Below are 21312 nucleotides of genomic sequence, written 5' to 3'. Positions count from 1 at the left end.
ACCATGTAAACCTATTCTGATATAACCTCTAAATACAGTTATGAACCTGAAAATGAGCATAATATGAGCACTTTAAATTTAATCAGCTGCAATATATTAATTTTAACTTAACGTGTCACTGCATCTTTAGCAAATACAATAAATAGGACATTTCAACATTTGTCCTTCAGCTTGCCAGTAAACAGCTTAGCAGAATTATTTGCACACTGACCAATAAAAGATCATTCTCAAATTCAGACTAAATGTCCTCTGAGATATTCAATTATTTTGATAAAAGACCAATATATGTCTTTAATATTGGGTTTGGCATAAAATGGATGGAGTGTCCCTGGTGTAACCATCGGTGTTCTTTGTGCTCTGTTGTGGTTTGAGAGCTTGTGCAACGGAGTCCATTTACTGTGTGATTTTGTGAGGACATACCGCTGATGAACTGTGATTATGAAGGCAGTGAAAAGTTAAGTTTCCATCCACTTGTCAATCGAATTATCTGAAGTTCGGTAAAAAAAACTCATGCGAATAAAGCTGGTGAAAGTGTGTTTCCATCCAACGGCTTTAAAGCGAATAGAAACCTGTGCATAATGACGTCACATGCTGTTTTGCGGTCAAATTGGTATATCGAATTGATTTGAGACATTTTAAGGTGTTTCCATTCATTTTCGCACTGAATCGCACAACATTCAAGCAAACATTTGCGAACAAAGTTTTGCTAGACAAAATAGGTCGCGCCATCTACCAACAAATGATCAATATTGCACAAGTTTTAATAGTGCTTATGTGCCAGCTGATAGCGACATATCAAGCTATAATAAGAAAACAACGACGCTATCAACACATTGCTATGATGATGCAGATGCAGATGCACGTAAATGCTCGGCAACAACGGAGGCGGCCTGTGGTGTGGGAACGACAGCGTTATATTTTGCTCGTAAATTAAATTCAAAAAGTCTCTCGTCTCCTCATTCGTCCACTTACATCTGTCTTTGTTGACACCCGCCATGTGTGCAAACAGAGCGGAAATACTGGCCGGAAATTAACTAAAACTTCTTCTTCTTCGTTTTGTGGTGGGTTGCAACCATAAAATGACCTAAAACTTAATCGCAATTCATTATTTGTTCGCCGTATATCGATCAAGATAAAATCCGATGAGACCCGAACGTATTTCCTTTGAGTTGATATTCATGAAATTCAATTGAATTTTACTGTTTCCATAAAGCATTTTTCATTCGATATCACTTAATTCGGATAAAAACGTGTGGATGGAAACATAGCTAAAGTCAACCAGTATGGGTGAACTTGGTGTGCGGAATGGAGTCATGGGAAACTCCTCTGTGTATGCGTGTCTGGAGTGTGTGTGCACATGCGGATGTGTGTGTGCAGCTTGTGTGTGTGCCTGAGGCTCGCTGAATCTTGTGAGATAGAGTTAGAGTTACCCATTCCTCCTTTAAACGAAAAAAACATTTACCACCATCTCCACCATGAGTACCCTGTCAATATTCAGCATATGTATGTGTGCATGCAAGGTTACTTATTATAGCCATACCTGTATGTGAGTGTCAGTGTCACAGAGCTGCTAGCATGGCTGTAGACTCTTAGTCTTGTATTACAGTATATGCAACATTAAGTGTGTGCATCACATGCCAATATGAGCCCCATTGCATTTGTGTTAATGTATGTTTTGATATCATTTCACCTGCATGTACACTAAGAGGGAGTGGTGCTGAAATGTGTACTCAGAGCTTTGGCTCATTCAGCTGTCTCTGCTCCAGCACTGCTCAGTCAGACCTAGACAGGCTCTGTGGTCAGTCCCAATGATCCAGGCTTGCGGCCCAGTCCAGAGCAAATAAACCGATAATCGCAGAGGAGCAATTTTGCCCCCAGCAGGCAGTTACGTCAAGGGCATTTTGAGGGTGCTGGAAGAGAAGGAACCTGTGCTATTTCTGCTCTAATGACTCTGACTAAGAGTGGACAGAACATGGCTGGACAGGATGGCTGCAATGGTGGAAGGGTGGGACTCAGGGGCAGGCACAGGTCACTCTGTGGAATGTATTCCCAATGACAATTTAGTTTTAGTCAGCCAGTTTGGAGCCGTGCTAAATGTGATTTACAGCAAGTCTATAAATTATGCACTAATGCAGCATGACGTTGCCTCTTAATGTAGGAATGTATGCAGGAATTTCTGCTGCAAGACAAACAATGAACCCTATTAAGCCACAATGGAGCAAATATCAACTTAAAAACTGGCTGACAATTTATTCAAATTCTGCAACACTATGTTTTAATCCATGTCTGGAAATGGATCTCACTGGGCTAACATAATGAGCCCTGTGCTTCATCCACATACTACGTGTTATTATATGCTCCAAATTAAATTATCATGTTATGCATTTAGTGTAATTAGGAACGTCACATTTCACAAGCTGTTTTTAGTGTCTGCTTTTCATTGGTGCACAACATTTTGATGATCCATCGCATAAACAAAAAGTGGAGGAAATTATTCACCAGTGGCCAGGCCAAACTTAGAGGTTAGAGGTTTGTTCAAATCAATACTTGCGTAGCCCCACGGGATGGCGATGAAGGTCGTCTTTGATCTGGCCTGATGAAAAATGGGCTGCTTTACTCTCTCTGCAGTTGAGAAAGCACTACAAAGAATCCCCCCCCCACCTACCCCCCGTCTGGCGGTGTCTGCATTCAATAATGCCTGCATTATTGTTCCACTGCTGGACAGTATTGTGATGGGAAGTTTCCCAAAGCAGACAAAAATAGCTGTAGAAGTCAAGACAGATTTTACAGTACAATGGGTAAGATATAGAAACAATGACAGAGGAACAACAAGATATGCTGTCACCGTTCCAACAAGTATCTGCACAGTTATTATGTTAAAAATGCCAGATAATTAATATTTTGTGTGTATTTTTCCATGTAGTCATGTGTGTTCTGTATAGTTACCGTCACACACAGCAGTTAGCTACAAGCTTTACTTTCACATCGCTGTAGATTACTGAGGGCTTATCTCTCCCATTTCCATTCTCCCACAGTTTAGTCACATTTGGGTGACTGCTTTTGGTTTGGAAGAAATGAAACGAGCAGACTCCTTGAGAAATGATAAGGGATAAAGGAAAAGAGTGATTTCAAGCTTGTTGATTATGGCGCTGATAAGACCAACAGAGACCGCTATGGTTGGCTATAATGAGGCTAAACCTCCCAAACACACAGACACACAAATGCACACACAAATAAACAAGCCTGCACATCTGAATCATTTATTTATATCCACCGTATCAGCCGTGGTCACATGGACACAAACAATGTGATGTGATCAGAAATTCCACAAGACCCGCCAGACATGTGCTCAGTCTGCACGCAAACACACACACACACACACACACACACACACACACATGGAGGATAATTAGAAAATGTCTGTTTTTCAACAGGTGAGTAACTGCATGACGTTTAGGCTCAGAGTAAATCTTCCAGCTGTATAAAGTCTAGAGAGAACATCCGGTTTGAAAACACATGCACACTCACACATGCACGCAAGCACGCACGCACGCACAGACACACACACACACAGACACACACACACACACACACACACACACACACACACACACACACACACACACACACACACACACACACACACACAAAGAGGTGAGTCTTCATATATACTGTATAAATATATCAAGATATATTTCTTCTCTTAATTCATTTGAACTCTTGTCATAGGAAAGTATGTATGAATCATAACAGCTTCATTTCCATGCGATCAACTCATTTTCTTATCTTGCCAGACCTCCTCTCCTGGGAGTTTTATAAATACCTCAGCAGTTATTGATGAATCTAAAATGGGATTTTTCCTCTTCTCTCGTGCCATTTCTCTTCCCCTCTCTTTTCCTTCTAGTGCTCAGGTCAATGCCCCCGTCCCATCTCCCCAATCCCACAGCTGGACAGGATTAATGGGAAAATGTTTGGGTATGCGTTCCAGGCAGGATTAAATATTTTCTCACCACAGCTTTTACAATATTTTATCTTCCTTTAACCCAACATTCATCAGAGCAAAGAGAAATAGGGTTTGATGTGTGATCACGAATATTTAACAATATTAGATTCTTATGTTGTTGGCTTCACTAAAAAAATATGTGAAGGGTCAGAACATTGTTTGATATGATTGTCTGGGTAATCTATGTGGACTGATCTAGGTGAAAGGTTACCAGTGCTTTAAGCAACTCGGGGCGGAGTTACAACTGGCAGCGATTCCTGGAAACCTTTATTAGAAGTGCTAATGTTTATAAAATAAAAACATTATAAACTTTTAAGAATGAGAAGCCTCCATTAAGTCCAACACAAAGTGGACAAGTTCTCATTATCAGAGGAAAAAGACTTAATTCATAGTGATGTATGCTGGTTATGAATGAAACCGGAGACGTCTGGATGAGATAGAGGTTGCTGACTGATTTAGGAGTAAGGAGAGGATAGAGGACAGAAGACAGGATCTGGTGAATGTTTTTGATCTATTGAGCAATTTGAACAGTAATTAGGCAAAATTACTTCCGAATGTTGTCAGCAGGACAGAGTCAGGATGTTGGATTGCTCCCATGTCCCAACCTGCCCGAGCCCATACTTGCATGTGTCCGCTGACTTTACATGCATAACATACAGATGTGCATACCACACATAAACATATGCACAAGGCAAAAAACAAAAGTCTGAACACATGGAGTACACACGCTGATTGGGACGGTGTGAGATAAGCAGCATTTCTTCACAGCTTGTTATTTTGTGCTTTCAAAGAAAGCCGTGTTGCTGCTCCAGTCTTTTGTTTGGCTCGACGATGCAGCTCAGACAGATGCTGTGTTTTTTTTCAGGCATGTGTATTGACACAGACGTGTGTGTATGAGAGAGAGAGAAGAGTGGAGCTGTGTTTGAGAAAGCATGTGTATGCGTATAAATTTAGTGCACATGCATACGCTGCTGAACTTGGCTGCTGTCTAGTGTTGAGACTGAAGGGTTGGTAGCGCAATTCATCTTTTGTCATTTGGTTTTCCTTCTTTATGGTCCATTTGAACTGTTTTTAGTTTAACTATTTCATCAACTGGTCCGAAAACAAGACGAACTGTTGAATGTGTGATTGCAGATGTGTAATTAACAGTATTAGCAGTTGTTCTCAGAATATTTAAGAGCTTTGCTTTTAAAGGGTAAGGATAGCAATATATAAAAATGTTCTTACTGTCAACAAATACCAAGAAAATACCAAAAAAAACAGAATAATGAATTACCCAACCAGTGTGTAACCAAAGCTTTATGTGGCTTGTTCCTTTTAGTCAATTGCACATACACCGTCCTGCTGTCGTAAGTGCGCACTCAAGCACAGAGGTATTGATTTGCTGCTGAAAATAGTCCCCATCAATGCACTATTTACCTCTGTTAGAGTAATGTTTGCTGAAAACTATGGCACCAGCTGTTTCAGGGAAAATAACTTGAAACTATATATTTGTGTGTATTTTTTTATGGTTTATGTCTTTAGTAGGAACCGATGGGTTTGGGGAGCATCACAGACAGGGTAGTGAAGTTGAAAAGTATTAAGAGATGGACGTCTAGCATTGTTGGTTTGGGTCTTTTTATGTAATTTGCTGACTGAATAAGAACGATATAAAATAACAGCAGCCATATTATAATTTTTTTAAAGATTATTTTTTGGGGCTTTTCCCTTTATTTGAAAGTGGATAGACATGAAAAGGGGAGAGAGATGAGGGATGACACGCAGCAAAGGGCAGCAGGTTGGATTTGAACCCTACGCTGCTGCAGGACTCAGCCGACATGGGGCAAACACTCTTACTGGGTGAGCTAGAGGCCGCCCCGGCAGCTGTGTTATTAAAGATAAATGTGTAGCAGAGTATGCAGGAAGTATTTTGCTTCTGTGTGTACACTGTTTTTGATTTAGTTGACTTTGCTAGAAATTTGCGTGGAAACCTGTTGCCTTAAACCGTTTAAGTTTTTACACAAGGTGAAACTAAACAGGTTAAGTTGTATTAACACGGCGCGGTAAGTTTATGCAGTAGACAAATCAAGTTTACATCAGTAGACATTACAAAAATGATTAGTAAACTTAAATTATTTTTTTCTGGAGTCATGTTGTCTAAAATAAGCATTTTAAGTTAAACATGCGAAGAAACATAACAAATATAAAACATCAGGCTACTTATCATTACTAATTAATTAACTTGTTCATATATATATATATATATATATATATATATATATATATATATATATATATATATATATTTCCTTTATGACAGTATAACTTTAAGAATATTTGTTCCAAAATAACTAAAAGGACAACAACCAGCATGAAACATTAAAATTTTCCAATGTATTGTACTGCGAGAGAAGTCTCACTCTGTATACAGTTACTGATTTCCAATCTGTGTATGTGCCTCTAAACACTTTCTCACTGCCCAGAAGCCATCAGTCAAATCAACCATGCAAAACTAAAACCCAGATAACATAAATGCACACCCAAAACATTAACAGAACATTATTAAAACACTCTTTAAATAGAACAGAACCCATTCAGAACATGTTTTTTTTCTTCCCATGAGCCTTTATGTACATGGCTTTAACTCAGAACAGTTCAAATGACCCCGCCCCTCCCATACAGAAACTTAAGATCCGTAGTTATCTCTGCTTAATATGATCTGTGCACTGCATATTTAAGCTGATTATTACATAACTAATGTGGTTTAGTAATGAATATGGTTTACAGTGTATTTGTGTAAAGGTTTCTAAGCAGATCATTTGTTTGTTACTTAAGAACATGAGTAAATGCATGTGGTGTATGAGTTGCCACTTCACTGTGCCAACCAGGCTGCATGATGATAGATATTGAATAGCGGCTGATTGGTCGGCAAGGAGAAAGTAGAAGACAGACAGACAGGAAGACATAAAGCGGGCAAAGAGAAATAAAGACAGATGGAGGAGAGGGAGGACTGGCGTGAGCCCCAACCTGCAGTCTTCATGCTCAGTTTGACCTACTTTACTTTCCTCTCTCTTTCTCTTTTTCTTCTTTCTTTCTGCGTCTCCTACTCTTTGCCCCCATTCTCTGCGATCCCCTTTCATGTAGCACAAGGAACCAATAAGTCTGAAGAAGGACTCCTACCAGACACCACCACTGATCCCTATCTTTTCATGCCATTCTGTCCTTCAGAGCTGAGCAGGCCACTCTCTTTCTCCACATCTCACTGTCCCAGCCTTGGCTAGCCAACCGTGCAGTTTGTCTTTCATCTCCCCTGTGACAATCTAACAAGCTATGTTTTTAATGAAGGCTATATTAAGTTTGGCGCCACTGCAGAGAACTTAATAAGGGTTTCTCCCACAAAGGAAGCCATCATTAGGCTGTATGTGATTGAAAAGACGAACATCGTATTGCTGAAATGGTTTCAGCATGAGGTCATTGTGCCTGATTTGTGAAGTGCATTTAACGAGATTATGCCATGGTTTCGCTGGCAAACAGCAGTGCAGTGAGGAGGCAAGGTGATCACTGAAGACAGGGACATTTTGTTCTCATGTTTACTTGCAGCATCTGTTTGAATTACTTTGTGTATTTACTTATCTTGACTTTTGTCAACATCCTTTCCCAAAAGATAGGCTCTGCAATTTCAAAACATATTTCTGACTTCCATGAGATATTTGTGTTACTTTTCTTTTATTGACAACATGTGTTGTGTTTTTGGACACACAAAAGTCCTGAAGATGGCATACAGATGTGTTAAAATGTCACGTTCATTTTTAGAGTGAATGATTGTCACGGGGAGATTGTTTCTGACGACCACACTGCCATTACTTGTACTGTCTTATCGATGGAAACAGAAACCACCACTGTTCAGAATACTGGAATGTGCTTCAGTACGTCAATCCAATGGGTAAACTTGTTATCACAGAGACGAAATACATAGCAGTCATTCAAATCGTATTGCTAAATTCCTGTAGAAAGAAACGATTTGGATGTGTTTTGCAGTTTAACTTGAGCAGGTTAAATAAGAAAATGCCTGAAATGACATGCTCTGACGTGAGCTGTTATGTTGCTACCAACTCTCATATTGTTCTGCTTAAGTCCTAACCTGCCACTTGTTAATGCTCCTCTTTGTGAGACGATTCAAAAACTAAACTCTTGAAACAATTAAACTGCGAGAACGTGTTTAAAGGTCCAGTGAGTCATCTCTCGAAAATCATCCTCTAATGCTGTGCCAGTTTTTTCCCACATCATCCCTCCATTTGTTGTTTGAGTGAAATTAAGAAAGAAAGAAGTGGCTCAGTTCGATGTTACAGGGAATATGCCTTCCCCATGAAGAAGAAAATTCTCAACTATGTAGTAAATCTGGTTTTAGTTAATGGTGCACCAGATGTGTTCGAGGAAATGAATCACTGTTGTATAATTTAATCAATCAAATGTTAAATCAGTCACTATGTAACTTCTTGCCTCTTTCCCTCCACAGACTACAGGACTGGGCCATGTTTCACCCAGGTGAACAACCAGATGTGCCAGGGCCAGCTCAGTGGAATTGTCTGCACCAAAACCCTCTGCTGCGCTACCATTGGTCGGGCATGGGGCCACCCCTGTGAGCAGTGCCCCGCCCAGCCACACCCTTGCAGGCGAGGCTTCATCCCCAACATCCGCACTGGAGCCTGCCAAGGTCAGATTCTCTCCTTCTTGTACACACACCTGGCAGATCTTTTTAATAATGATGGAGGACACACATACACACACACACACACACACACACACACACACACACACACACACACACACACACACACACACACACACACACACACACACACACACACACACACACTCAAGTGCACATGCACAGCCACACACCACCGCCACAATAAACAGTGCAGCCATTACTTCATCCGTCATCATCTCAGCTGCAATTCCTGCCCACAACATCCTCGAGGTAGTGTTAACAACACTGAGGGTGTTTACATGTACACAGGTACATGTAGGCCCGTATACTAGCATGTCTTTTCCTGTTAAGGTCTTATTTAGCAGAATATGTGTACATGCATCTCCATATCCCTGTAAACAGACACCAGCTTTAGGTTTTATTTATTTATGTGTCAATATCTCAGTGTTTATGAGCAGATCCCAGATGAAAATGTGAGCTTGTCCTCACCACTGTTGTGGTGCATACACAGTGCATCATGTCACCCAATGATATATAAGTAATAGCAGAATACCGATGTGCATGTGTTAGGCAAACCAAAGATACTAAAAGTGTTAATTTTATAAACTTATTCACTTGCAAATATAACACTTATCCATAACAGATATAGTGCAGACATAACAGAATCAAGCAGCTCTGACTACATGGATCCAAAAGAGTGAGATATGGAGATTATAAGAGAGAAACTGAGGGAAATATGAACTGAGATTCACCTTCTTTCATCAACATTCCTGACGCTGGTGTCCCAGAGCCCCCTCAGACCAGACCAGACGCTCTCTGCATGCCTCTCTAATAACCTATGGCCCTGGCCAGACTAAGCATTAAGACTGCATCAATATATGACACATGTGAAGGTCGTGTCCCTTGTTAAATGAGCCCAGCCAGGCTCTTTGTTGTCTCAATCCAACTCCTCTCAGATGGACACACCCAGCACCACCCTGGGCAGATTGTGATGGTTGACGTCTTGCTTGAGCCGTCACAGAGGGAGACTGTGTTTTTGTACCGATGCTCATAGCACCTGGCCACACTTAAACAGTATCAGAGCTAAGGACATTAAGTTCATGTATTTATGCAGGGAAGTTGAGGATTATAGCAAAGTGTTGTTTACATTTACAATAGAAAGTTACACAGGGTGGGCTTATACTCATACTTGTTAGACTTCATTGGCAGATATGTTGAGTGTGTGTTCCAGGCATCTGAATCTCTGCCCACATCTCTAATTTGTCCATTGATTCAAATAATGAACGCATAAAGGGAAACAAAAAGGCCAGTTTTAGCAAAGACACAGACATATCCAAAATCACCTTTTCATCATCCGTTCCTTGATGCATATTTGGGGACCTATATACAGTATATTTGTGCTTTATGCTGGGAAAGTATCTAAATTGAGTTAGATGGCCATAATATTAGAAAAAGGGCAATGTATTGCATATGATCTCTTCAACATGTAAAGGGCTTTTAGTAGCTTTTTCAAAGGTTTTACAAATTCTGTTTATTTGTAACTTTTCTTTCAGGGCCATAAAGGACGTACAGTAGTTAGGTACAATAGCTATTGGCTGGAAAATATACTGTATGTACCAATAATTATTGATGTACACCTGGCAGATATTTGGACATGTGTTAAAACATATCAAAGGGATGTAACACAGCCTTCCATAAGATGTAGTAATAACACGATCCACCCAACTATATGTAAAAGTCTGTATATGTTATTTATGAGGCAAATTCAAAAAGGCAACACACACACACTAAAGACAATTAAACCCCAGAGAGCCTACAGCAACGTCTCTCTCTCTGAATCCAAATGGGATTGCACTCCAGGCTCCACATCAGGATGTTGGCTGGTAGATGCTTTCTTTCTTTGGCGGAGAGACGGAATTTCTTAAAAAAGAAGCAGAGATAAATGTATTCAAATTAATAGAAACAGACTGCCTGGGTCCTGCTTATTGACTGGCAATGTGACTGGTGTGTGTGTGTGTGTATATGTGTGTGTGTGTGTGTGTGTGTGTGTGTGTGTGTGTGTGTGTGTCGGTGTCGGTGTGTTCCAGGGTAGACAGGATTAGAGGTATCCACAGTTTCTTACAGGAACCCACCCTCTGACATACTGTATTATGGGGAAAGTGACTCACATTGAATGCTGGGAAAAACTTACATTTAAAAAGCCATTTCCTGTTCAAACAAGAGCTGGAGTGGGTCTTTCTGGAAGTGGTCTTAGACATCAAGGAGCCGAGTTACTTCTCACTTTTACCTCATTCCCTTTACAAAGATCTAGAACAGAAGAAAGAAGAAATGTTTTAGCGACAGAAAGTGTGGCAGAAACATGCTCTAAAATGTGCTTTGAACCAAGTTACGTGATATAAACTTATACTTTTATAGAATACACATTGTTTGAAGTCTGAGTCCTAGTTGTAGTTTTTTGGTATATTACAAACATACTGTAGGATGCTGCATCTCTTAAACCAATGCTCTGCATGTGGCAGTAGTTATTAGAACCTTTGTTCTTTTCTGCTTTTGCCTCTTCTCAATGTCTGTCTTTCCTTCCTTCTCTTAGATGTAGACGAGTGCCAGGCAGTGCCAGGTCTTTGTGCCGGAGGTAACTGCATCAACACTGTGGGATCCTATGAGTGTAAATGTCCCGCCGGCCACCGTCAGAGTGAAACCAGCCACAAATGTGAAGGTGAGATGTAAAAAAAAAAAAAGACTGAGTCGTGCATTTAACTAAAAGACATGTTCAACAATAAAGTAAGAAACCTACATAACGAGGACCAAAGGTTTTAAAAAGGTATTACAGTAAAAAATGGATGACCATCAAATCTGCGCAACCCTGGTCAATGAAGAAACCATAAAGACTGGCGGGCATCTTTGATGTGCTGCCATTACATTATTGTCTAAATTGCCAGATGATTAGTAACAGGGCAAATATTATTAAGGTATGAGCTGGATCTCAAACACAGTTCTTACATAAAGAGGCAGTAGGCCATTGATTTCCTTTAGCTAGACATTCGTTTCCAGATGGATTCATGGTTTCTGATATCTAGCTGATACTCTCAACGTCTTTATCGAGGACTAAAAACAGAAATGAGAACTTCACTCTATAGGAAGTGTGATAATACTATAGGTTGTAGCAGTGAGTGCAGCTGTCTCACCTATTCCTCAGGCCTACTGCAATTTGGGTTAAGGCTTCAACAAACTATTGTCGCTAACCATTTTACTAACTAATTCAGCATTTAGTCTGTAAAACACAATGCCAAATGCCCATAATACTTTTTTCAAAGTCAAATGTTTTATTTCTGATCCAAAAATGCAACTGATTTCACTGATATGAAGCAAAGAAAACCATGCTAGTGTCAGCATTTTTAAGCTAGAGACTTTATTATTAACAGAAATAACGACTAATAACTACAAGCTGATTTTAAATTTTAAATGTAATGATCTACAAAGTAAAAATATATCGCAAAATATATCAACTCTACTTGAATGCTGAGTACTCAAGGATTTAAAGTTATCACCAATCCAAAAGAATCCATTGGAACTTAAATTAGATTTTGTTGAGTTACTGGTGAGACACTTATGAAAGGTGCACTTTATGATAACTGTAGGTTTGCTGGCATCAGTTTACAAATCTCTACGGGCGTTTAAAAAGTGACGACATTTCAGAGTTAAAGAAGTCTGGACGTGTGCACATTAACACACACAGACACATGGAAACACAGACACACAGAGTGGATTCACATTACAATGTGTTGATTGGATGGAATTTAAACAATGCCCAGGCTAAACAGTCTGATAGTTAGCCAGGCAGGGCTTGTGTCTGTTGGACTGAAGCTGATGTGTTCTTAGTCTTTAGGGAGGATTAAAGAAAGCTCTTGAACTGTTTCAGCCAGATTACATCTATTCTACTGAACAAGGCCAAGGCCGTAGTGTATCAGTGTATGAATTATTATCCAAATTCTCCTTTTATTAACTTGTAGCATGGATGAGAGCTGCACCAGATACAGAAAGAAAACTAGCGTCTCCACTTCAGATTCATGGCAAGCAATTACAATGACACACACCAAAAAGTGATTTATGTCGCAGTGAATAAAGGGACAACAGGGAGGATGACTTCACTAAATTCACCAGAGTCCCAGTTTCAGTTGTGGTTTTGGGTGAATGCCACCAACGGTTCAGGACTTACAGTAAGGAGAGAATGAGCACTGCTGAGCACTGCTCAAAGATGTTTGGGCGTGGATGCTGTAGACACATTCCAGCCCAGAGAGGGCTGAACAGTTATACTCCAAGGACACTCTGAGACAAGGTAGAAATAAAGCAGGAGTTTAGGATTCGAAAGTCCTGAAACCGTCTAACTTCTACCCCCTCTGTGGTCATTTTTACCTTAAAATACACACATCCTGCCTCTTTCCACCACTTTACTTAGAGCGTGTGCTTTATATAGCAAAGGTGATCGTGGTCACAACAAGACTAGAGCTGCAATTAATGATTATTTTCATGTTTAATCTAAAATCGATATGATGATCAACGATAAGACTCAAGTTTCTCAATTTGTCTGAAAAACAATCATATAAACCAGCCAAAAGCAATGAATCCTCACATTTTAGATGCTGGAACCATCAAAAGTTTGAAGTTTTTGCTTGTTAAACTAAGTGAACAATTACTTGAGTATCAAAATATATAGTTATTGATTAACTAACAAACTGATCTTGTCAGCATTAAACAGTACAGTATGACTCTGAAAACGCAAATTGGCATACCACTTTTAAATTGCATAATTCAGCAAATGGATCTTCAAAACTGTGTGAATCTTTTGCATCAATGCGTTAGTTATATGAAAAAGCCAGCATTATTTTCAGTTTTTCACTTGAAAAAGATGTCAGTTCTGTTGTTTATTTGTTTATTTTAAGATTTATCAGGCAACTTCATCATTTGACCCATGCAGAGTGAGAAGAGAAAGAGTTCAGTGTTTGCAAAGCTTGTAAAAACAAAGGAACAGTTGTGACGTGTATCTGAAGTCATGGATCGGCAGGAAACCCATGTTTAGTGAAATCTCGAAAGCAATCAGACCTTGGGGAAGTTTTATTGAAATGCCCTCCTAGCTAATGCACAAACAAGCCTCACTGAGAGCTTTCACAGTGAAATTACTGAGGTTTCGGAGCATTTAAGATAAAGTGCAGTTAAGATGTCATGGGTCTCTGATTGTTTTGGGCACAACAAGGCACCAGGTTTTATGGCCTGCTTTTAGTTCAGACTGTGCTTAACATTCTCTCCGTTTTCCCCTCCTCCTCCTCTTTCTGCTTTTTTCTGCTTCTTCTTCCATTTTCCTTCCATAAATACAGTCCTTTGGCTCAAAACCAGCTGTTAGTGCTGAACAAAGAAACACTTACAGCATCTGGGAGACTTTCTCATTACACACACGGACCTCCCCGTTGCTCTGACACTGTTCAAACACACACACACACACACACACACACACACACACACACACACACACACACACACACACACACACACACACACACACACACACACACACAGTTTCACACATCACATTTTAGATTAAATGACACAATTGAAACTTTATCCTAGTTTTCAGAATCAGAATCAGCTTTATTGGCCAGGTTTGCGTAGACAAACAAGGAATTTGACTCCGGCTAATCTTTGCTCCTATATTATACTGTAGATATTTACACAGTTACACAGGCAGACCTGACGGCTCAGACATTTATCCAGGTGACACATTTCCCTCCACACACACAGTGCTACGTCTCTGTGGAGCGTAATGTCTGGCGTGTTGTTGTTGCGGCTGACACAAGGTTTATTTGACTGGGCTTTTACAGCCTCACCTAGGCCTTCTGCCACTGCTGTCAGACAGGAGTCAGCAGGGGAAGAACAGCCTCTTAGCTTCCCACGGCAGGCGGTACTACACACAGCCACGAAAAACCCACAAGGATATAAGTTACACACTCTTTACTCCTAGAAAGACAAACACTAACACACCCTTCACTTTTTCAACTCGGCACACACACACACACACACACACACACACACACACACACACACACACACCACGTCTGCGCTATTGCTGTAATTATGCCCCGCAGTGGTGCAGTAATTACGTATGTGTATGAATAAGCGTGACACATCATAAAAACCCAATACCTTCTGGAACTTCACTTTGGGTTCCCCCATCATGGAGCAATGAGGCCCCCTCATTCTGAATATTACAACTTAATGCCATCATAAAGCGTACCACACCAAGGTGGGCCCTGCCAAGCACCGTGCCCAGGTACTCTCAGACACGTCTACATTTCTGTGGCATGTTTAAATAAGGTCAGGGAATTCACTGTAACCTTGGGAATTTTGTTTCTTTTAGTACAGCCATTTATTTCAATTTAGTTGCCATTTGTATATTGGAAGCAATTGTAGATACCGCAATTGCACATATAATCAAGCCAAATGCTGAGCGGTATACATACATATGTTTTGAATTATAACATTGCAGGGTTCCTTGTGAATGGAATAATTTCCCTGCAATATATTTGGTGTCTGTCCACATTTGAGATCCTCGTAAGATTGCTTTGTTGTCTTATCCTGTTATTATTATTATCCTATTATTGTCTTTATAGCCTGATCATTGTTTTCTCTTTTGCCCGTTGACAGGGCTGGGTATCATTCAATTCATTTATTTTTATTATACTTTTTTTGATATCTTACTTTATAGGTATGTAAACAAAAGAAGCCAAACTTCTCAAAGTTGTTGCCTACTCATAGGCAGCAGACCAAAAAGATTGGCTGAATAAAATACAGTCCATAATTGACCAAATAATATTATAAATCAGGAGATATTTGATCAAAGACCAAGTAAAGAAGACTATAAATCTGAAAAGACTTGATTTACATTGTTCTTCTCTCACAGAGCTTTCATACTGACTCACAACCTTGAGTTTCAGCCTGAACTGAACTCACCAAAAGTTAATTAATTCCGTTCTTTTAGTTGACTGCAGATCCATTTGATTTGCTTCATTTTTCCTCAGAGAGAAACTGTTGCCCCAGTGCAATAAACTTTTACTGCAGCGTGCTACTGCTGTGATGTGTCCTGTGATGTGATGAGGTATTTATGATGTAACTTTGTATGTGTGTGTGTGTGTGTGTGTGTGTTTCAGACATTGATGAATGCAGCACCATCCCCGGTGTATGTGATGGGGGAGAATGCACCAACACTGCTGGTAGCTACGTATGCACCTGTCCACGAGGCTACGTCTCCAGCACAGATGGCTCCAGATGTGTGGGTGAGTCTCTTTCGCACACACACACGCACACACGCACGCACGCACGCACGCACGCACGCACGCACACACACACACACACACACACACACACACACACACACACACACACACACACACACACATTTCCAACATTTCTCTAACTCATTTGCGCAGTTCCTCAACCCCCCCGGCTAGCTAAAAGCTTCACATCTGGCCGCTAACTTCCGTCCCTCCATCACTGCTTCCTGTGAGTGGAGTTCTGATGAGTAAAGCTGGCCTGTGGTCACCATGTGCAGACAAACACACTTGCACGCACTATTTGGCCTTGACAGCATTAATCTACTCTCATGTTAGTGCCCCTCTGACTCAATCACACACACGCTGACACACATGCAGTGCATACTTCACTGACATGTCCCATGAAACACTACCAGGTGTTAATGTATTCCTGCAATCCTCACCAATCATGGCAGCCACAGTAAAATACAACCAGGTGTTAATACATTATTTCAAGATTTAGCCCCAAAACGGACAGCTCAGGGTCTGTCTGTTTCAGCCTATCAGCATCACAGGCCCAATAAAAGCTCCTGAAGCAAAGTAAAACCACTGGATTGCTGTAATTGGAAATACTTGTTTCCTCACAGTTATTTTGTAGTTGTCATGCCATCAATCAATCCGCCATCATCCGTGGAGCTTTTTATAAAGACATGCTGCTGTAAAAAGCCTTTTCTGTTCTGTGAATTTATATGAATAAAATGTGTGTGTGTGTGTGTGTGTGTGTGTGTGTGTGTGTGTGTGTGTGTGTGTGTGTGTGTGCATGTGTGAGACAGAGAGAGAGAAAGTGGATCCCACACTGACACAGCGCTCCAATCACCCAAATCCAAAAGTCGTTATGCATGTCCATATTTTTTTCCTATCTCCACTTTCCTACTTTGTCCTGAAGAGATATGTTACTCTCTCTATATGTATAGCTCTTTTTTTTCTGAGTGTGTGGATCACACCAAAGCTCATTCTTCCATAACAGTTCAGTGATTTACAGGAGAAAGTCTCTGGAACTGTAGACATTTCCATATTTTTTCTCTTGTTCCGTCTCCTCTGGCTGTTTTTTCTTCTTCTTTTTTAACTCTTTATCTCCAAAAGTGAAGCATTCTCACACTCTCGTCGTCCTTATCTATCTTACCTTTTCCTCTTGGACCTTTTTTTCCCTCTCACCCTCTGACATCTGGATCCTGCACCTTGTTTCCTTCAGTTGCGGTTTCCAGTTGCTCTTCTGCAGCCTGCTGAAGTGCAAATAACACAGGTGCCAGACACAACCCCTATATATCCTTCCTCTGTCTCTGTACCACTTCCAAAATGGACAAGACTAGATTAGGAGGAGACAGAGATAAGTAAACCCATACAAAACCTAACTAGACTGGGTCAGGCCCAAACCAGTGATCTAAAGTCACACATTGACACAAACCTGGGCTTTGAAACACATCTCATAAACTCAGCTGGTTTTCTCTTCACGTGACACACTTTGACGCAATTTCCAATACTTTGTGGTCAGAACATAAGGTGAATTAAAAAAAATCAATTGTTTTTCTATCTCTTGCTGGCTTGCTTGCCCTCATGTTTTAGAAGCAGCAGGATGTACAGCTCTGGTCCTGGAGGCTATACTGTGTGGCTATTGGCCTGTGTTTTGTGGGATGTACTGTACCGTGGTAAAGTAGGCCAGTGGGAGCTGTTGGGGGCCTGACGGTAATCAGAGCCTAATGCCCTGTCACACGGTGGAAGCTCGAGAAAAAAAAAAAAAAAAGACCTGTCCAGTCAGTCAGTCTGTAAAAACACCTCAACAAATGAAAGCATATGCTTGTGTAGTGGAGCAACACTAGCGAGCAAACCACGGTCTGGATCCAATTTAAGTCATCATCATCCACAGCAGCAAACCCCTCCCTCTCCTCCACCCAGCCTCCAGCTCGCTCATTCCTATGGGATGTTTTTTTAATTGTGTGTATTTATGTACATTGGTGCGTGTATGTACGTATTTGTACAAGCATATAGGTGTGTATTTATGCACGTTTTGTGTACGTGCCCGTTTATATATATGGGAATGCATATCTGTGTGTGTAATTGCATGTACATTTGTGTGTACTGTACAATATGTGCTCCCATACACAGCGCAGCCCCTCATGTTCTATCTAATTGGCAAGAATTGCTCCACATGGAACTGATTAATTCCAGACGGCTGGCTCATTAGTGAGTTAATCGACTTGTGCTCCTCCCTCAACTCCCCCCTTCATTCTGCTTTCCCCTTTTTCTCCCCCTTTTTTCTGTAGCTGCACTTAAAATTCTCTTTCACATATGTTTTCCTCTTAGTAAAATACTACACATGCATTATCTCCCTCTCACTACTCTGCCTTTTTACCTTTCTTGGTATTTTCCTTAAAAGAAACCCTTGTCTCTCCATTTACTCCCTACACACGCTCTTTGAACCCTAGACCCTTCTCCTGCCTCGTTGACTCTGACCTGGAAAACTGTAACAAATAAGACCCCTTTTGGAGGCCCTTCAGATGCCTGCTGTTAGTCGAGACCCCAAGCAACCTTTCCCACTGCCAGCCCATAAAGAAGCTTCCTCCCCAGCCACCATGGAAAGGCCATGCCAGCCCTCTGACTTACAGCACTGCTGTTTTTGAGAGCAGCATTTACCTGTACCCTTTTCCCTGCATATAAGGCAGTGTCAGTGGTGTTAATTTTACTTAATTTGTTACCTGAAGTCCTGCATTTAACACCAGGCTGAAAAACAATGTTTCACTCTCTGGATAAAAGTTTTAAGTCTGTTGTACCTCTGACCATACCCAGAAACACTGATGAGAGTTGTTTGGTGTGGCACCTGTAACTACACTTGATGTCACAGGGTACTGACACACACTGGAGTACACTGCTACATCAAGATAAGAGTTAAAACCACTAGAGGTCAGCAAAAATAAGAAATATCAGATTCTGTTAAATTAAATTTGTCTTTCTCAGCCAGGGGAGACATAGAACATGAGATACATAGAACATACTAAAACACATTAAAAACACATCAGCCACGTGTATCTTTTTTATTTGACTTCTAATGACTATTGAGCTGAAACATAATGTTGCTGCCTGCTCAGTTGTCTAATTCTGTTAATGCTTCTCCACTTACTTCAGATCAGCGCGTGGGCACCTGCTTCTCCGCTCTGGCTAATGGCCGCTGTGCTGCAGAGCTGAGCGGTCAGTACACCAAGATGCAGTGTTGCTGTGACACAGGACGCTGCTGGGCTTTGGGACAGATCCCCGAGATGTGCCCTGTCAGGGGTTCTGGTGAGTATACATTACGTAAAACAAGATCCACATTTCATATGCAAGCTGATACCCAAACAAAGTGATAGATATGAGCTTGAAATCAGGACAGAACATCCATCACCTTCTTCCTCTGCTGAATAAAAACTGGCAGTCTACACAATAGATTGTCTATGACTTGGCATGAGCACAGGCAGTAAATAAAGCCATGACAGCGTTTCACAAGCCAAATTACTTTAACACAGTAATGTTAAACTAGACAAGAGTATGTGTGTGTGTGACAGAGAGGGAAGAGCCTCCACACAAACTGATGAGCATGATGTCATGAGCACAAACTAAACAGAGAAAGATGGAAAAGATTTGTTTCAAGATAATGACCAATCATCTCTGGAAATTCAGAAAGCTTGTCCTCTACGTGAGACTGTGTGATCCAAAACTGATCTGTTACAGAATGTTCTGCTGCTTTCACTCGCACCGCCAAAATTAGATGTGTGCGTTTTTGATTTATTCCGACTGTCAAACTAAGTGAAGAACATACACACATACAGTACTATGTATGTATACTTCACACACATAGACATATAAATACTGTACATACATTTATTCATATATACAAACATACACTTTAACAATACACTAGCCCTACTGTAACTACATGCCAAAGCAGAGTAGAGTAGATCATTATGCATGCACATTTTCCACTAATTACTTGGTCAGGCTTTGCTCCAGTCAAAGCATATCTGAAACCAGTACAACAGTTAGATGGTAAACTTTATAACAGACTTCAACAAAAGAACAACAAATGCATTGGGAAGTGCAATAGCCTTTGTGAGTTATGCAATTCCAGGAAACAGTGAGTACATTACTGTAGGACCTTGAGTGATGCAAAGTGCTTTTGAGTCTCAATTACTATAATAATCCACATAAACTGTTTAAAAACAAAATCTTTGCTCGCACAACTTGAGAGCTTATGAATATGTTGTTCCTCAGCTACAGCTGGATGGAAACTAATGAAACATAACCTACAGTTGAATGCATCCACTGACTTGTTCCCTGTGATCTTTGTCTCTCTTCTAGACGAGTTCAGGCGTCTGTGTATTGTGGGTGTTCCCCAAGGACACGGCTTTCCTAATGGCTACCCTAACGGACACTACCCCAACAACAACGGCAATGGGTTCAACTATGGATTCAAGTTCCCCAGCGTACCCAATGGTAATGGCAACGGAGGAATTGGTGGCAATGGCGGAGGAAGCTTTGGAGGTAACGGAGGAAGCTTTGGAGGCAATGGAGGAGGAAACCAACGTAATATAGGTAAGTCGATTCGTGGATTTGAATAATCCTGTTAAATGGTACTAGATAAAAGGGGTCATTTCTCAGTTGGAAAACATATTCTTATATTATGGCATATTTTTGTTTGTCTGCTGTGTTTTATTAATGTGTGTTGTGTATTCTCAGGCACTGTTTCTATGAACGACACCATTGATGTGTGCAAACATTTTACCAACCTGTGTCTGAATGGACGCTGCATTCCAACACCCACAAGCTACCGCTGTGAGTGCAACATGGGCTACAGACAGGATGTTCGCGGGGAGTGTATCGGTAAGAAACATGCACTCACACACTGTATAATGCATAAGTGCACATCAGGTCACTACAGTTCTCTATAACCTCCCTGAGCCATATAGGGAGACACAGTGACTATGTGACAGTGCCACAGTAAATTGCATGCCTTGCACTGCCACCTTCTGCCGATTTAAGGAACTTAATACAAGTGTACTGTATGTCAAAATGTGAATTGTTTTTTTTGTTTGTTAAATATTTAAATCCATTCACTCTGTCTGGATATGTCATAGTTTTTTGTGCATTTTATTCTTTTCTCCACAGATGTGGATGAGTGTGTGAGTAATCCATGTATCAATGGAGATTGTGTCAACACACCTGGAGGGTACCACTGCAAGTGTCATGAGGGCTACCAGGGAACCCCTACCAAACAAGCCTGCATTGGT

At 40.8% G+C, this 21312-nt stretch overlaps 1 protein-coding gene across 2 annotated transcripts in view; it reads left to right on the top strand.

Moving 5' to 3' along the window:
• fbn2b (fibrillin 2b) overlaps window positions 1-21312 on the top strand; it is a 71343-nt gene that overhangs the window by 23456 nt on the left and 26575 nt on the right. For both annotated transcript variants that reach the window (XM_036007262.1, XM_031307237.2), the window contains exons 7-13: window positions 8499-8696; window positions 11284-11409; window positions 15893-16018; window positions 19175-19327; window positions 20384-20617; window positions 20762-20905; window positions 21191-21310. In XM_036007262.1, the coding sequence (XP_035863155.1) occupies window positions 8499-8696; window positions 11284-11409; window positions 15893-16018; window positions 19175-19327; window positions 20384-20617; window positions 20762-20905; window positions 21191-21310 (1101 nt within the window). The remainder of the gene's footprint in view (window positions 1-8498; window positions 8697-11283; window positions 11410-15892; window positions 16019-19174; window positions 19328-20383; window positions 20618-20761; window positions 20906-21190; window positions 21311-21312) is intronic.

Source organism: Sander lucioperca, chromosome 11 (genome assembly GCF_008315115.2).
Source record: "Sander lucioperca isolate FBNREF2018 chromosome 11, SLUC_FBN_1.2, whole genome shotgun sequence".
Taxonomy (NCBI): domain Eukaryota; kingdom Metazoa; phylum Chordata; class Actinopteri; order Perciformes; family Percidae; genus Sander; species Sander lucioperca.
Note: the sequence above shows the minus strand (reverse complement) of the source record. Positions and strands in the feature narration are given on the sequence as shown.